The 17,599-nt window shown below is 36.8% G+C and overlaps 1 protein-coding gene across 1 annotated transcript in view; it reads right to left on the bottom strand.

The window, feature by feature from the left end:
- Positions 1–4,848: 4,848 nt before the first annotated feature.
- Positions 4,849–17,599, bottom strand: part of CFAP47 (cilia and flagella associated protein 47) — a 363,705-nt gene continuing 350,954 nt past the window's right edge. The window contains exons 63-64 of the mRNA XM_075174429.1: positions 16,006–16,174; positions 4,849–6,089 (exon numbers count right to left, since the gene is read on the bottom strand). Of these exons, the coding sequence (XP_075030530.1) occupies positions 5,880–6,089; positions 16,006–16,174 (379 nt within the window). The 3' untranslated portion in view covers positions 4,849–5,879. The remainder of the gene's footprint in view (positions 6,090–16,005; positions 16,175–17,599) is intronic.

Here is a 17,599-nt window from a genome sequence, read left to right as displayed (position 1 = left end):
GTTACTTAAAAAGCAGTTAACATTCCATTAGCAACAAACTGTGATCTGTGTCAGCAGTAAAACACTGTTCAGTCATTTATTTTAGAACGAGCAGTCACTGCAGGGAGAAATAAAATTATTGAACGTCTCACAAGCAAATAAATAGTAAGGCAAAGCCGGAGATTTTCTTTCTTATTCTATATATTAAGCCTTCCTCCTAGGAATATTTATTAAGATAGAGTGATTATTTTTTTTCTGATGTTTGCTATATGCAGGGTGAGGCAGAAGTTTCCATTTCTTCTGATAGTCTGGGTTTGTGATCAAAGAGAAAAAAAGTGCATGCTCAGATTTGGCTGCTGCCATGTTATCTTATTCACGTAGGAACATTGTTGGTTCAGCATTGTGTCTTCTGCTAACCTGGCTTCGGTCCCAAAGAGCTGTCTTAAAATAATACCTTTCCTTGCAGCTAGCGGTAGAAATGTATGTGGCCCCATGCCCCAATGGGCTCTTTACCTGATCATGATTACTTTCTGTGCTTAAAGCAGTCTTTATCTCTCAATTCTCCTGACTCAGACAAAATCTGCACTGACACAGGTGTTAATGTTAGGCTCTTATTATTCTTGAAGGGAAAGTCTGATATGCTCTAAAACCTTTTTATAACTAGTGAGATCAGGTATAAAGTAGTCTTAGAGTGTCATTGATACTATGGCTAGACAGACATGAGTAGAACAAGCAGTCTTGAAATCTTCTGAGTTATACAGCAGCAAAAGCCACTCCAAGCTGAGCTGCTCATGGCAGGCATCCTAAAAAAACATTTCCATCTTATCCTTGTGTCATTCTCCTATGTGGTATTCTGTCAAATAAAGCTCACCCAAACATCAAACAATTAGAAGTTTGATTGCTTTTGTATTGTTTTGAAGCTAGTGCTCTGACTGTAAACTCCTCGGGCAGATTTTCCCCACTACTGGACATGTCACAAAAAAACAGGAGCTCAATAGTTGCAAAACATTGGAACAGGATGCCCAGGGAAGTGGTTGATACTTCCATCCCTGGAAGTATTTAAAAGACGTGTAGATGAGGCGCTTAGGGACATGGTGTAGTGGGCATGGTGGTGTTGGGTTGACGGTTGGACTCGATGATCTTAGAGGTCTTTTCCAACCTTAATGATTCTATGATTCTATGATTCTAAAAGCTGCACGGTATTTTAGTAATAACTTTAAATGTAGACCCCATTCCGAAAGTAACCAGTTCTATATTACACAATAATGTTGCTTCATAAGTTTTTAATCCTTTTTTTAATTACTCTGAAAGATGAATCATTATAGCGAGTCATAAAGAGACAAGGGAGGAAGAAATATAAATAAACAGGTGGTGACTACACTGGTTAGCCAACTAGTATTTCTTGTAAGCCAGTAACAAACAAATGCACAGCTGACTCGTGTGTCACTTAAGACTATGATTAAGACATTGGCCTTATGTCATATTGACTTTGAAAAACTTATTTTATTTTATGATTTTGATATTTATATATATCAAAATATATAAGTGGGGTCAGCACAAGTAATTTTAGATTTCTAATAAAAATTAACAATTAAAAATGAAGAGCTATTATTTACAGTAATAACTAATATCCCCCCCATTTCCCTTAGATTCTGCTGTACCTGCGCAGATTGATGTGAAGAAAGATACTCTTTTTTTCATCCTTTCCAGAAGAAAAGGATCCTGAAGAGTGCTCTAATGTGGAGAAACAAAGCTAATTTTTTTCTCTTCCAGCTTCTGCTAGTGGCTCGTCTGGTGTGGCATGAGGGCATAGAAAACTTTACGAGGGCTTCTTCAAAAGCTATAACCTCAAGGCTGTGTTCATTCTGTCCCATTTCCTCGTAAGAAGATTATGATTTAGAATTAGATTTAGATAGAATTTAGAATTAATTCTAAGCTAAATCATTTGGACTGCTTTTTTTAGATCTGAACCCTAACTGCAACAATTGTGTTTTGACGTATCTCCAATAGTTAAACTCCTCTGCAGGTTACATTTTTAAGGTGCGAGGTCATGGCAAGCAGCTTGCCCAACTGTTCTGAAGCTCGGATTTAATGGTGGGTCCAAAATCTTTGGAGTGAATTCTCCAAGTTTAAATAACAAAAGCAGCATTTTATAATCTTTTCTTATGTCAGTTCTTTCCTTCCATGAATTGAAACTCCAAGTTTTTCAATATGGATCAGTAATTCTAGTAAAAAGGAGGGAGCAAGTAATGAATAAAACTGGTCATTCTGGAAATCTTCCAGTGCTGCTGCTTAGAAACTGTTTTTTAAGTGATATACTTAAAATTAGCCCTTGTGCTATAAAGAATACAGTAATATCACTGACGGAAGTGCAAAGCATCAAGCCAGGAAGTAAAAAGGAATTTATTTTCAATAGACAGTTTATATAGTCAGTGTAATCCATAAGTGCATGCAGATAATATGTAAAACATTGTGGATGTTACAACCACACAGATAAAATGGTCTTTATTTAAATCACCTTTGGAAGTATATTCTTAATATCAGAAGAAATATTTTTAGTTCTGTTTAAACTCTGTAAGAAATAACAAAAATGCAATACATTTTTAATATTAGGTACAAATTCAACTGATGATGGCATATCTTGCATGAGTGACCTTGTACACATTGAAGAAAACCCCTGTAATCTGGTCCAGATTATGCTTCCCTTTTAAGATAGATAATATAATTAAACTGCACCTTTGAAAACACCCCTCTGATATTATCTTATTGCATAATATTTGCCTATGGATTTTTTTAATGTTTGAATGTATGACAGAATTTGAAAATCTACTACATGTAGCAGAAAGTGCAGGCAAGCAAATTGTGAAATAAAATTTCTGGAGTGAACACCATTTAATTGTTAAGTGATTCACCTATATGCCACTGCTAATCCATCCCTGGTAATATTACAAAATTTTGAGCATCTTGTTGTGGTGGTGCATTCCCCGCCTCCCTCTGCTGGACTGCTCTGTGATCTCAGAAACTCCCATTAAACCTTGGCTTTGGTGTAATGAGTCAGGTGGTGAAGCGTCCCTTGACCGTATCAGGAACCCTTGCACAGCTGAGGTTGGGGAACGTACTGACCATACCAGGAACTCCTGCCTGCCTGGCCCAAGTGGGGAACGAGAGCAGGGATAATTCGCCATCCCCTGATACCCTTATCTGAGTTGTAGCTCAAGTGGAATGATATCATTGTTACTGAAACCCTGAGAATTTTCATGACTAAAGCCAATCATCTTGCGACCTTCTAAACAGCGGTCCTAAGTGAGGCCCTTTGAGCTCTCCTGGACCGCAGCGGCTGCGCCCAGAATCTCCCTCTGAGTGGGAGCCTCTCAGAGCTCGCGAACTCTCGAGTTTGTGGTATTTGGAGGACCATCGCCAACTGACAACGGGACCTGGGCTGAAACACTCCTCGAGGGTCAACCCTTCACCCACTGAGAAATGCCGAGACATTTGACGTGAATATTTCACTTGACTCGAGGGGAATTTTTAAAAGGTATACCTTTGTATATTTCTCTATCTTTGTGTCTGTGTGTGTGAACTGATAGTAAGCATAATCTGTAATTAAGTCACTGTTGTGATTGAAGTAGACTCTAGTAACTTACTTTGTAAATGTTAAATTAGTCGATGATTAACTGCTACTAAAATCTTGTGATCTATCTTAAAACTGTGAATGAACCTTAAGCTGTTGCTAAACACATATAATCCCTTAGACATAAACCGTTGTCCAAGTCTGGGACGAGGAGTGGATCCAGCTGCACCTAGACTCCATCAGGAGTTTAGAAAGCAAGGGGGTCTACTCTGAATCTTCTGACTCAGTGGAAGGGTCTCCTTACCCTTTTTCGTATTAGATATAAACTGTTGTCCAAGTCTGAGACTAGGATTGGATCCAGCTGCACCTAAGCTCCTTCAGGAGTTTAGAAAGCAAGGGGGTCTTCTCTGAACCTCGTGACTCAACGGGAGGGTCTCCCTTGCTCTTTTTTGTCCTCAGTCTCTGTATAAATCATTCTAGCTCAATTCTAACTCGATTTGTATGTTTCATCCATGTAGTAAGTGATAGAGTGAACCTTGCCATCAAAGTCTGTTAAGTTGTGCTTTTACAAATTTCTATTAAAATCACTTTCTGCTAATACCTTTAACGGTGATTCTTTAAGCGGCCTCTAAACCACTCATTTGCGACACATTTTACAAGTCTAATTTTGAATAGGAAAGCAAAACTTAAAAAAAGCAAAACAAGGAAAACAAAGCTTTTACAAAGAAACATCATTGAAATGTTTCCTGAACACCAATAACCATTTGTGAAACCGTTGCATATTTCTGATCCATAAATTCTGATTTCTTACAGTCAGAGAAACACTTGCCTCATTCATATATGCAGATAGAGCCTTCCTATGAAATTTAGCTGTATTTGTGGTCCCAGTAGCATTTAAGATAAATATTGCAATAGCTTCTTACCCTCTTTTAGATACATACCAGATATCACTATTGACAGTATTTTTCCTGTGTTGTGTACTGAATTTGTAAGGCAGATTTTATTCTTGCTTCAGATTACCTGGTTTCTGACCAAAATGGGGCACACTGCATTTAAAAGGAGATATTAAACAGTGCCATTGCTGTTTTATGTGTTCCCAACATTTTCTGTAATAGCTTCTTTAAAACGAGTGGCATAAACAAAATCCTCAAGCACATTGCGGTAAAATGGTTTTATTGGTGCTCATTTACACTGACCTACATAGGTTGTTCTCACGGTCCCCATTCCTGAGCAATGATGCTCATTCTGTATTTGTGCCAAGAAAGCACTTAATCTGTGCCAAGCAATTTTTTTTTGTTGAAGTACATTCTGCCATCAAAATAAAGGCACAAATACAATTTACATTCTATTAGTAAAATCAGGAAAAAACACCTCAATGAAGAAAGAAGGCAGGAGTTACCCATCCAGTGATCTTACAAGGCATGTCTGCATAGATCTGATTTTCCACATTACATCAAGAGCAAAGAAAGCCTGAATACCCATCTAAAGTCACCTGCAGATGGGAAGAATGGAAATGAAAGCACAATATAAATGGCACCTCCGGTTTGTTTATTTTAGAAAAAAAAGTAAAATCTGGCTCCATTCCTCACTGACTTTTCATAGCCTTCTATATTTCAATACTCTAAAGCACTCTCTAAAATTTACTTAACACAAAAATACTGAGGGAGGACATTTTATTTTCATTCTACGTTATGTATAATTATCTAAGGTTTTGAAGTGTTATGGGATTAATAAATCAGGATCCTTATTTTAGAGAAAGCAAAGACGTCATAATTAATGACATTTGCCAAAGCAAGAGAATCTGAAAAGCATTCAAGCTCTGGACATATGACATCTAAATGTGTTTCACCTTAGCAATATACTGCAAACTTTGGGAAAGCATTTTACCGTGAAAGAGATCAGGGATTAGTTCGCTTGCTTGGTTTGCATGGGTGTAATATTTTGAACATCACACAGAACGTTCATTAAGGCTTCCTGTTAAAGTCTTACCAAACTAATATCCCTTAGAAAGCAAAGCATTAGTTTGAATTCCCCAGTTTTCAAGTACATTTTTTCAACGCAAACTTTTTTCTCGTTAGAACTTGCTGACATCTGTATGACATACATAAACTGTTAGGTAAGCATCTAAAATCCCTCATGATAAAATAAGAGTATTATTAGAGCTCAGGCACTCTGAATCTTCCATATAAGGAATACAATCAATGCATATCATATCTGCTTTAAAAAAAAAATCAAAAAACATATCCTCTTTTTATCTGCAGAATTTATTTGACTAAGGTGTCTACGTCACATCCTCCCCCACCAAAAAAATAACTGATCGTAACTTTCTCTATTTTGTCCTCAGGACCAAAGGTGCCCCCTTGATTGGTGAGGATACTCCAGTGGTTATGAGTTTCAGATTTTCACGTAAAAAATTGCGCTGTCGAACTGTGGCTGATCTCATGTAACTGCTAGTAGAAACGACTTTTGCTGGCCTTGTAGGTGGTATGGTCTGTGGAGGCAGTCCATTGATTTCATATGTCCACTGCATTGATTGTGTCTGTGAATAATGAACAGAGACATAGAAATAAAAAATAATCGGTGATCAAATACCTTGAAACTTTTTGACAGTGATTTACCATGCTACATCGGTTTCAAAAGATATCCTTTTCCATGCAAGGTACTGGAATAACACAGAATGAGAATTACACGCCTGGAACACAGAGACCAGAAATCAGATTTAATGTTATGAATTCAGGACCAGGCATAACAAAGACCAGTAATTTAGCTTCCTAGCTGATCTAAAATTCCTTTTTTTATTTAGTAAACCCCATAGCTCTGTATGTTGTTCAAAGGTAATTATTCCATAGTACAATATAAATGCCTCAGATTTATACTGTAGGATTTAATTTCAGCTCTGGTATTGGTAATAATAGATTATCAAATGGTGGATTTTTTGCATTAAAATAATGAACAAAACTAAGAGAAAAGGACTCTGAGTATGCACAAGAGAATTGTAGCTTCATGTTGAAATCTCTAGTTTGAAGAATATTTATGTGAATTGAAAATGACACTCTTCATTTGCTTTCTGTTTATAACTGGTCTCTAGGAATGGAGCATATGTTTCTATGTCATGTCTTGTAATGCTTGAGTACTTGATTCTTACTGAGTATGTGATTCTTATTCTTACTACACATGCCATCTATTTGTATACTTAAGGCGTATTATTTCTATGCATATTAAGGCTATACTGCTGTCTATCTCCCATGTTTCATTTTTGTCCTGAAGCAGAATTTTGGTTGCTAAAAACCCATGTGTAACTATTGCATATCTTTCAGTCATTTTTCTTTCAAAATGTATCACATTAATTCTTGAAAGCAGGTCTTTATTCCAAGTCTTTAGCATTTTCCTGTCATTATATCTAGGAAAAGGTCTATTCATGGGTCTTTAGTTTTCTCTTCTCCTTTTCCGTTAAAAAAAACCTGAATCAAACCACAGAAAAATTAAAAAAAACCGAAGATTTCAAGTGATGTGTCATTATGTCCAGCTTTGTACTATGCAAAAGAAAGAGAAAGCATTGCATTTCCACTTTAGGCATGCACTGAAATCTATTCCTTCGCACTCAGAGATTGAAAATCCCAGGTTTTATGTTTGGGGCTTTTTTTCCTTCCAAGGCAAAACTTGTAGGGAACATTGAGTAAAAAATATGGCATGATGTAGGTCTATAAAAATATATTCATACAAGTGAAATTTCTTTTTAAACAGAACATAGAACATAGTGCATGTACATAGTACATATATACATAGTATACGGTACACAGGACACACCAGAATCTATGACTTTGCAGCCTCAAAGCAGTGGAGTCACGTTATTTACGTGATGTTTCCAAATTCCCGAGATCTGCCCTTCCGCATTTGGCACAGCCCTGCTGCAATCACACAGCCATGCTGCTTGTGGTTCTAGCACAGGTTTGTTAGTGCTAGGCTTTTGCGTCATGCTGCGTTGAACTAGAGAGACATGGCTTGTAGGATCACCTTTCTCTCCTGCTCCAAGTCATAGAGATTTATCATTCCAACAACAGTTGTGATTTATGTAATTCGTCTCCCATTTAAAACTAACTTAATCCTTAGAACAATCATTTGTAGATATAACCATTACACGTAACACCAGTGCCATTTTTCGTCCAAGGAAACAAAAGGTCAGAAAGGCTGCATATACTCTCAAATCAATTTGGAAATCAGTGCAACAGTCAACCCCAAAGCTCAAGAGTTTTTCCCTCAAGCACTTAGTTAACAGCCTGACTTCCAACATGACTGGCTTTGTGTTCCCTTTGCTCGTTCTAGTTTGAGAGCTCTGCTTCTGCTTTGCTGCTGGGCATGTCCGTACACCAAGCAGATTTGGTCTCCAGAGAGGAGCAACAGTATCCACACAAATCGCGACAAATTTTCACATAGCATAAATGCCATCAACTATCTCCAGAGCATAGGGTGTATATTTGTCTAGTTATTTATTGCATTCTGTCAATTAATTATGTTCTAGGTAAAGCACTAGAAAGGCCATAGGGAAGAGCAGTCAACCTTCTCCATCTCGAACTTTCTCTACAGTCATCCCATACTTATAACAACGTACAGAAGAGAATAAAAAGGATGATAAAGTGGCTCTCTGACTTTATTAAGTTTTGTTAACTATCGATTTTATATTTGCCACTGAAAAAGTTTGAATTGATGGCGTTTACCTTTTTTAACTTTCACATGCTCCTTCGTATTGTTCTAATTGTTACCCATCATTGCTAAAGTATATTTAAGGAATATCATTGCAAGCAGTTTTGCATTCATGTTGCAGCTATTCAACAGGAGGAAATTCCATTAAAGTGCAAACCCTTTGGCACAAGCTTTGTTCTCTGCTATATACTTATACAGCATTTACACTATTTCGCATATAGGCTGCATACACTTACAGCTCTTAAATGTCATCACCATATGAATCTCTAGTTGTGGTGTTTCTTGTTAGACAATTGGTTTTAACCAGTATTTTGGTAGCTGAATATATATTTTTCTGTGCTCATGTTGAAAGAATAGGTGACTTTTTTTGCTGTGTATTTTTAAAGAAACTTTTTTTAAAACCTCTGCTTTAAAATTGGCAGCACTGATTTTACATAGTGTCTTCTGAATTAATTGCCTTATTCAAATAAGATTAGTAAGCATAAGTTCTTAATAGATATTTCACCATGCATGCATAATTTTTTAAACTTTCATTATTATTCTGCTAAAATCCAAATCTAATTTAAATTGAATATTATTCTTGTGTAAAACAGGCAGATTAACTCATCTTTATTCTCAACCTTTTTTAATACTGTGAAATGATCTAGTAACTCCACTGCCTGTAAAGATAAAATCCAGCAAAAGCAGGTGTGACATGGACCAACATCAGTATCTTATGTCCAAAGATAAAGTTGTCATTTAAGAAAAGTAGATCGCTCTCCAAAGTTAGCTAGTTGTTTTATTAACTTCTGTATAAGATGAAATGCTTTATCTTTCTTTAGTGTGCCAGATGAACAATTTAGTTTAAAGAAAATTTCACCTCAGGGTCATATTCACTGCATGCAAGTCTCATTGATCACTTCAAGGTCAGAGAAAAGATCTGATAGGTGTTTCAACCAACAATTTAAACTGAGTATCAGGTTACTAAAAAATCATTTCTCTCCATGAAATCCACACATACTGTAACTTTACTGTCTGTAGTGATCTTAACTGTTTGAAGTGGGATTTAAACAAAAGTGATGGGCTATGCCATCTCTCAACTTAATTTATCATCAGCATCAAGCAATTGATATAGCCTTCTGGGTAGTAATAACTTTTTGCTAATTTTCTCTTTGCTATACAAATATCCTAGATGGTATGTTCTGTGGAAAAACTGTGGCTTGACTTGGTGAAAAAAGCCACCTATTCTGTTGCTACTGTAGCCTGTGTCAGGTGTGGCTCTGTAGCAGGACAGATTGCTCTTTTCCTGATGGAAACTCATTAGATTCAATGGAGAAAATGTTCTGGGTATTATGACATGAACCCTTTAGATAGGATCCATCAAGCTAGAAGGAAAAAAAAAAGAGCAATAACAATCCTAATTTATCATCTTGAACTATGGTAGTCCATCTATTGTAAGTCATGTGCTATCATCCAAGACAGTTGGAGAGAGTCATTGTGAAAAAATTGTGCATTTATGTACTGATTTACTGAAAGAAAGACTCTTGGTTTAGTTTAGCATTTTCTGCTATAGGGGAAACAAGTCTTACACGAATGGAAAAGAGTTACTGTAACTGTCAACATAATTTGGGTTAGTGCTTTGTTTAGCACTAGAACCACCTAGAATTCAGTAATTTTCAAGACAATCTAATATTCAGTAATTTTCAGAAAACCTTATATATCCACAAATGCCTATTTTACTAGAATGTTTAATTTCCGAGGGCAAAATATTAGGTTTTCAAAAGCTGCTGAAGCCATGAGTATTTTCTTCAGGATAAGGCTGTATAGCTTAACTACAGCAACTATTCTAACCAATATGAAAACTGCAGCAAGAGCAAGTCTACCAAGTTCAGAATCTGTGCAAGTGCCTTGCAGCTGTTTCTTTGGGTTTCCAGGTCAGACATGTTTCAGCAAAGGAAAAGACGGATCACGTTTCAGACTTTTCTGGAATGGTGGAGAGAAGAGAGAGAGACTTCGGAAGGTCATCTATATATGACCATATAATTATGATAGAATATTTGATTTACAAGCTGTCTTTACTTGCCTAAGAAGTGGGTCAAAATTTCCCAAATCAGAGGAACTCTCCCTATGCTTAAGGCAGTGCTGTTTATCGTATCAAATTTGGAACAATTCCAATATTAGCACTGGTAGCAACAAAGTCTAAAGATGAAGGTATTGAATCTACTACAATCTACACAATCTACTAGAATAGAAACATAAAAAAGAGTCTCTCTAAGAAGATATATCTAATATAAACATAGGTATTTAAGAATTTTAGGCTCCCTGCAATGCATCTCTAGGCCTATTTCACACACAGTTCAAGAAGAAAGACCAGACCACAGTCTGAATGTCCTTGACAGTCTGAGGGAGGATTTCTTGTTGAAACGAATGACTTCCTCTTATCAAAACCTCAAAATTCCTGATGACTATAACCTAATTGAAGTGTGAAGAGAGAAATATTTTGGCTCACCTGGTTGGAGTAATGGCTACCTGCAGAGCTAAATCTTTCTGAAGAATATTTTGAAGAATGCAAAAATGAGATGCATGCTGGCACTTCTTACAAATACCATAAGTAATTCAAGTAAGTTATTTAACCATCTTGATGGCTGACTGAGTAATGTTCATGAAGTAATTTATTCAGCAAATACTGGTTACAGTCACCAAACAATTTATATAAAAGTATATTTTTTGGTATTCAATCCATTCTTACAGATGGCTCATGATTCATAGGATTAATTTGCAGAGCACAAATCACCCATGTGTATTCACTGTAGGCTGGCAGTGCTGCTGAGTTACATGCTAATTAATGTTAGGAGGGTGTTAAATGTTAGGAGCAAGTATCAGGAATTTTAAGGTAAACGGTATTCCAATTATCTTCCAAACAGTGTTAACTCAGGAAAGTCCAAATAAAATTTGCAAGACTTCCAAATAAGTTAAAACACAGGAAATTACATATATTGCATCCAATATTCCCTGACCCTTACTTTATACTGCAGTGGTGAGAAGCAAAAAATGACCGATTATGATCAGTGTATAGAGAATGAAATTAAACCAAACCATTATGTGAACTGTGGAAGGGAAGAGCAAAGGTAAGAAAACTCATGGGTCAAGATAAAGACAGTTTAATAAGTAAAGGAAAGAGGAAAAAAAACCAACAAAACCCAACAAAAAACAAGTGATGCAAAGGCAGTCACCCACCACCTCCCACAAGCAGGCCAATGCTAGCCAGGCTCTGGGCAATTTCTAATGAAGAGGATGGCTAACAATCATTTTCTTAGCTTAGAGGAATATTTCCAGATAGAATTAAAGGTGGCTTAATTGACTTCTGCAGTTCAAATATTAGATGTTTTACAGCATTGCGTAGATGTAATACAATCAATATCAACCATTCCTTCAGGACTGGCAATGGTTTGAATATCCTCATACAGCAATGGTTCCCATATAGTTATCATCTTTTGGCAGTACGAGAATTACAGTCTCAATAAGCAAAGTAACATTTCCTCATGCTTGGGAATCAAACATTTTGAGTATTGATTCTGCATTCAAAATCCAGTAATGTTAATGATAGGATGTGCTACATTCACTGTCTGAAATGAACTTTCTGGATCTCTGCTTTTAATCATAAAACTGAGGTCAATATCAACCAGTGGCAAGGGACACAGGTGATGTCTTATTTCAATTATCCTATTAACTTTGTTACATTTTTCCTTGCTCATTCTGTTTAAGAGATACAATTTTGAATAACATTAAACTATAGTAATTAACAAATCTACCAGGAACAATGCAGAAAGTATCTTCGCCAAGCTACTGAATATGTAACAGTACCATTTTCTGTTAAGATACGCAAGTTTGCATAGACAAGCTTAGAGAAGTCACACTTGGGTACTGTGGCTTGCACACTGCATCATTTATTCCCAGAACAGCATGACAAATGGTTTTGATATGCTATCTTCCATAGGTTAAGTTAGTGATTATTCAGTAATAAAGGTGCACAAGCCTGACTTCTGGAGGGCTTGATAATGTTACCTGCAATCTGGTTTACTCTGACATCTATTTTATCATTTAAGACTTATTTTGTGTGCCTTCTGCTTTAGAATATCTCTGAAGTCTCACCCATGAATTACAAAGCAATTGCTCGAGTCTCTAGCTGAATTCAGCACAGTGCAAGCACATTAAACCAACTTGAATACGCCCTTTTCCAAGGATTCGTCGGCCTCCTGGCTGCTCCGCCTTGTGCCTGGCAGCGATTCCTGCCCCAGGAAGCCTTTGCAGAGCATCCCCCTGCCCCAGCGGCACCGTGCCATCCCTCAGCTCTGTCGATTTTCTGTGCAGCTTTACTGGCACATCACAGCCTAGCTCTGAGATGTCAGTGCGGCTGAGGAAGCCCTTTTTTTCCTCACAGCACTTTATAGCTTATCTAAGAAGCATGATCTCTTCGCTAATTTATCATTAGTGGCAATGCATTATTTTTTTTTAGTTAGAACTGTGCTGTTTATGAATGCTATTATAAATGTGGAAGTTTGATTATGGAATAATACCTATTTAAAAATGCTTTTCATGCACCATGTCACTGTTTCTTACCTGTAGCTCAGCTAGATTATGATGTTCTGTTTCATGGCTACAGAAATAAGCATGATTATTTTCTTTACTGGCTTTTTATTGTACTTCATTCTTTAATCTACAGAATTTTTTAAAGTAATTTTCTGTGTCACTTTTACAAAACTAAGATTCTTAACAGCTATTCAAATAAGTTTCTAACTTCAATTGTTTTGATATGTAGTTGACTGAGAACAGTTGTAATGATGGTTAAAGAACATTTAATTGCTTCAGCAAAGTAATTACGGTTTTCTTCTACTAATAAAATCTACTGTAAGTATTCATGAGTATTAAAGTCTTAAAAAATCCACAAAATATCCCATGAAGTACCTGATTTGTGTGCAGAAAATAGAAATGAGGCTACATTTTTTCAATTATATATATACATTCAGTTAATAAAATGTACACACTAAATTCTGGTAAAGACAAATTGTAATCTCTTAACGTTAATTAGCTCCTAGGGATTGGGTTCTCAGCAGAGCAAATAAACAAATTTTACCACAAGAGTGCTGTAGCCCTTTACTACAACAGCATCGGAAGAGAGGTGACACTGTGAAAGAAAAGTAACTTCCTCACTGTTTCTAAAAATAGCCCAAAGCCTCAGCCAGTATATTGGCTAGAAAGGATATGTGCAAGAGAGGTTCTTCAGTGTTAGGTGCAACATTAATTGCATTTCACCACCTCCATTACTATTCCCCAAATAGGAGCAATTTAATCCTGTTTTTGCCATCTGCCGGCAACTAAGCCCCACGCAGCCACTCGCTCACTCCCCCCGGTGGGATGGGGGAGAGAATTGGAAAAGTAAAAGTGAGAAAACTCGTGGGTTGAGATAAAGGCAGTTTAATAGGGAAAGCAAAAGCCGCGCACGCAAGCAAAGCAAAACAAGGAATTCATTCACTGCTTCCTATCGGCAGGCAGGTGTTCAGCCATCTCCAGGAAAGCAGGGCTCCATCACGCGTAACGGTTACTTGGGAAGACAAACGCCATCACTCCGAACGTCCCCCTGCTTCCTTCTTCTTCCCCCAGCTTTATATGCTAAGCATGACATCATATGGTATGGAATATCCCTTTGGTCAGCTGGGGTCAGCTGTCCCGGCTGTGTCCCCTCCCAACTCCTTGTGCACCCCCAGCCTGCTCGCTGGTGGGGTGGGGTGAGGAGCAGAAAAGGCCTTGACTCTGTGTAAGCCCTGCTCAGCAGGAACTAAAACATCCCTAAATTATCAACACTGTTTTCAGCCCAAATCCAAAACATAGCCCCATACTAGCTGCTATGAAGAAAACCAGCACACCATCTAACTAAATCTGTCTCCCTCAGGTCACTAATGAAAATTATTTCACCTAACAGGAAAGCCAGAAATAAGTAACTGGAATTCTCAACACGTCATCAAGTCTTATTTCAGGTCAGCGTTGAGAGCGCAGCAGCAGAATTACAGACAGTCGCAGATGCTCTGGCTTGCATTAGAACTACTGGAATGAAAGCTTGTGTGGAAAGGGGGAAGCCCAGTGTTCACAACAGGACTACCAATAAGAGCAAAGGGAACACAAGCCTCATGAAAACATTACTGAAACAACTTAATACTTCAGTTAGAGTAAGAGTGTTAGAAATAGCTCTAATATACTGTGACGGTGTAATATTAGTCCAAATTGCACCTACGAGCATTGAGAGTCCTCAGTGTGTTTTGGAACATACAGGAATAGATAAGACAAGATGTGATCTGATATGTATATGGAATCTGTACGAGTGACTTCCTACACCCACCCACGGTACCAAAGGTGGAGATGTAAAGAGCCGTCTGCCTAGATCATAACCAGAGACTGAGGTATGAGTAGATGTAGGTTAAAAATCCAATTACTCAAAGCCCATCTGTACTGATAAATTCCTAAAAGGAAATTTCTAATCCTCTTGGATTAGAAAGCTAATAATCTTTGATCATCGTGTTTATCCCATTCCAGGCAAATTCATTATATTAAAGCTCTTTGTTAGCGATGGAAGTTAAGCCAAAGACAAACATGGCTAGCACATTTACATGTGTCATGCCTAAAAACGGGAGTTCAGTTCCAGAACTACATTAGAGGTTTCTGAGCTCTGTAGATGTGTCATATAGCATTATGTAAATATAAAAAAAACACAGAATAAATTCAGTCAGTCATCTTCTTTTTCAAATGGAAGAGCGATAAGCATCACTGCTGTTTATGTAAAAAGACTAAATTAATCAAATGTCTAATGTGGTAAAAGAAAACAAGTAGGAGGGATTAAAGGGCCTTCTTGTTTTTCCAGGATTTGAATTTCTTATTCACTGTTGTACAAGTTGTCACTCAGAGAGATAAAACACTATAGTTATTTGCTATGCATCTTTTTATCAACTTTGTTTTGACCATCTTATTTTTTAAATCAATATTGCTGTTTCACTTCTAATATAGTAGCCTGAAAGCATTGCCAGCATGCAGTGAATAGATTTAAAGGGCAAACCATGATTTGTAGAGAGTTTGGGTTGTTTGCTGTTACTGTATGTTTTCCATAGTTTCCTTTTAAAGAATGACTTAAAAATTAATTCCTGCAGTAATAAGAACATTTCTACTGCTGAAGGAATAAATGTCTTCAAATGTTTCCTGACCTTCAGACTTACAGAAGCTACTTGGCTACAAATTCCTTTTGTTTATTTTGAAGCTTGTTTTAAAAAAGTTAGTCCTGGCTTCGTGTTCTGAAATTCTGCCTTCTACAGTTTAGTATGTAGCGCCTTTGATCGTAGGAGTATGATACAAGTAAAATCAATAATGAAGGTCTCACATATTTGATTACTCATATATTCTCCACCAGTTCTTAACATGATTATTTTGATTCTCTGTGAAAACTCATTCTGTTATGTTGTCTATGGAGTTGGGGCAAATATATCAAGATAAGTATTTGTCTCTGGTGATGATAGAGAAAGGATAACACAGAAATCAAAATATAATATGTTTTTCCATCTTGTCATGAGTTAATTTTCAAAATTTAGTTTTATTCTTGTCAATCATGAAAAGTAGTAAAATAATCACAGTGCATGCATTTGTGTGTTTCAATGCTGCTTTTTTGTATAGGGTTTCTTTTTTTCTTTCCACTCCTGAAGGTATATTTGTGTATTGCATTCAGGAAGGCCTACCTGAATTACAAGTGTTGCTGTATGCTTCTTTCCGTACATCCTTGGCTTGAATCCCACCGTTATATGGGTTCCCACAGTGCCTGCTGGAAGAAGTTCTCCAGCTTGCGGCAGCACAACGAACTCAGGATCGCTGCCCGCCAGGAAGTGCGCAGTGAATGGCTCTGGGTTCCTACAGAAAAACACAGGAGGCTATTGTGCCTTTTATGGTATCTTAATACAATTTATCTACAATCTAACATTTAGGCCACCATGACTCAGGAAACTTGGCAGCCCATGGAACGCATATTGAATATTAATAGCATTCTTACAAAATAAATATTTTGTAGTAATTATTTACATTTATTTATACATATTTATAATGTTTATACACAGGGACCTGCATACTGGTCTTCCATTTCAAACATACTTACATGCTATTATAAATATTATAATAACTAAAGAATAACAATAGCATTTGCCACTAGAAAGAAAAGAATCATCTGACCTGTAAAGATATAATAATAGTGATAGAAATAAATTCCATGTCAGAGTGAAAATCCACTTTTCCTATTAAAAGCCCCTCACTTTTCCAATCCCTAATCAAATAAAACTGACAAGCTGCCCATTTTATTAAGTTTTATGACTAGAACTGAATTTGCAATCTGGTGGAGTGTTACTAGATTAGGAGGGAGTTCTGAAAGCCTGGAAATGAACGTATGGAAAATAATAGTTTTCTATCATTGTTTTCCACATTTTTCATATCCCATAAACTAAACACTTTAAGATATTGCAGTAATAATAACTAAGTTCCTCTATCGATATTATTTTATGTCTCTTATCTCAAAGAATTTGTGTCACAGGTACTGCAGATCTTGTCTAATTGCTAGTTTCATGGAAGTACTGTTGCGCCCAAAGAAAATGTCTTATTCCTGGTAAAGACAGTGGCTGAGGACTACAAAACAATCTTAGGCCAATCCCAGACTGAAGCCTGTCTGTCACAGGTCCTCAGGGACTCCTTGCCATAAACTTTCTCAGCATGAAAAGAATATACATGTTTATATTTTCCAGTCAGGCATTCTCCTTTTAGTCTTTATACGTGTTGCTGAGGACAACTCTATCACTATCTGGCCAGAAAGAGAACAAAAGAAATTGAAACTAGAAATACAACAGCATGGTCAAAAAATAATCCACAACACCCTGCCACAGTACAGCAGGACAAGTATCATGCATGCTTAGAGTGAACACATTTTTAGTTGATAAAACTTGAAGAATGAAAAACTAAAACATCTCAAAGAAAAGCTGTTCAAATCTATTTATTCATGGACTGCCACACCAGAAGTAACACTGCTTTTCAAACAAAATACTCACAAAGAAGTGAAATTTAATATTTTATGACAATTCATATCTCTACGGATATGTCCCACATTTCCTGGGCAAGTGCTATTCAGTGGGTGGTACGCTGGGTCTATGTCATCTTGTTTAAAAATAGCTCTCCTTTGGAATATGTTTTCATGAAAGGTTTTCTTAAATTCAAAATATCCTCATGAAAAAAAGGTCACACTCTAAGTTTGTGGAAACAAATAGTGCAAGTGCAGAAAATGGAAACCAAAAATCT

Source organism: Calonectris borealis, chromosome 1, assembly GCF_964195595.1.
Source record: "Calonectris borealis chromosome 1, bCalBor7.hap1.2, whole genome shotgun sequence".
Taxonomy (NCBI): domain Eukaryota; kingdom Metazoa; phylum Chordata; class Aves; order Procellariiformes; family Procellariidae; genus Calonectris; species Calonectris borealis.
Note: the sequence above shows the minus strand (reverse complement) of the source record. Positions and strands in the feature narration are given on the sequence as shown.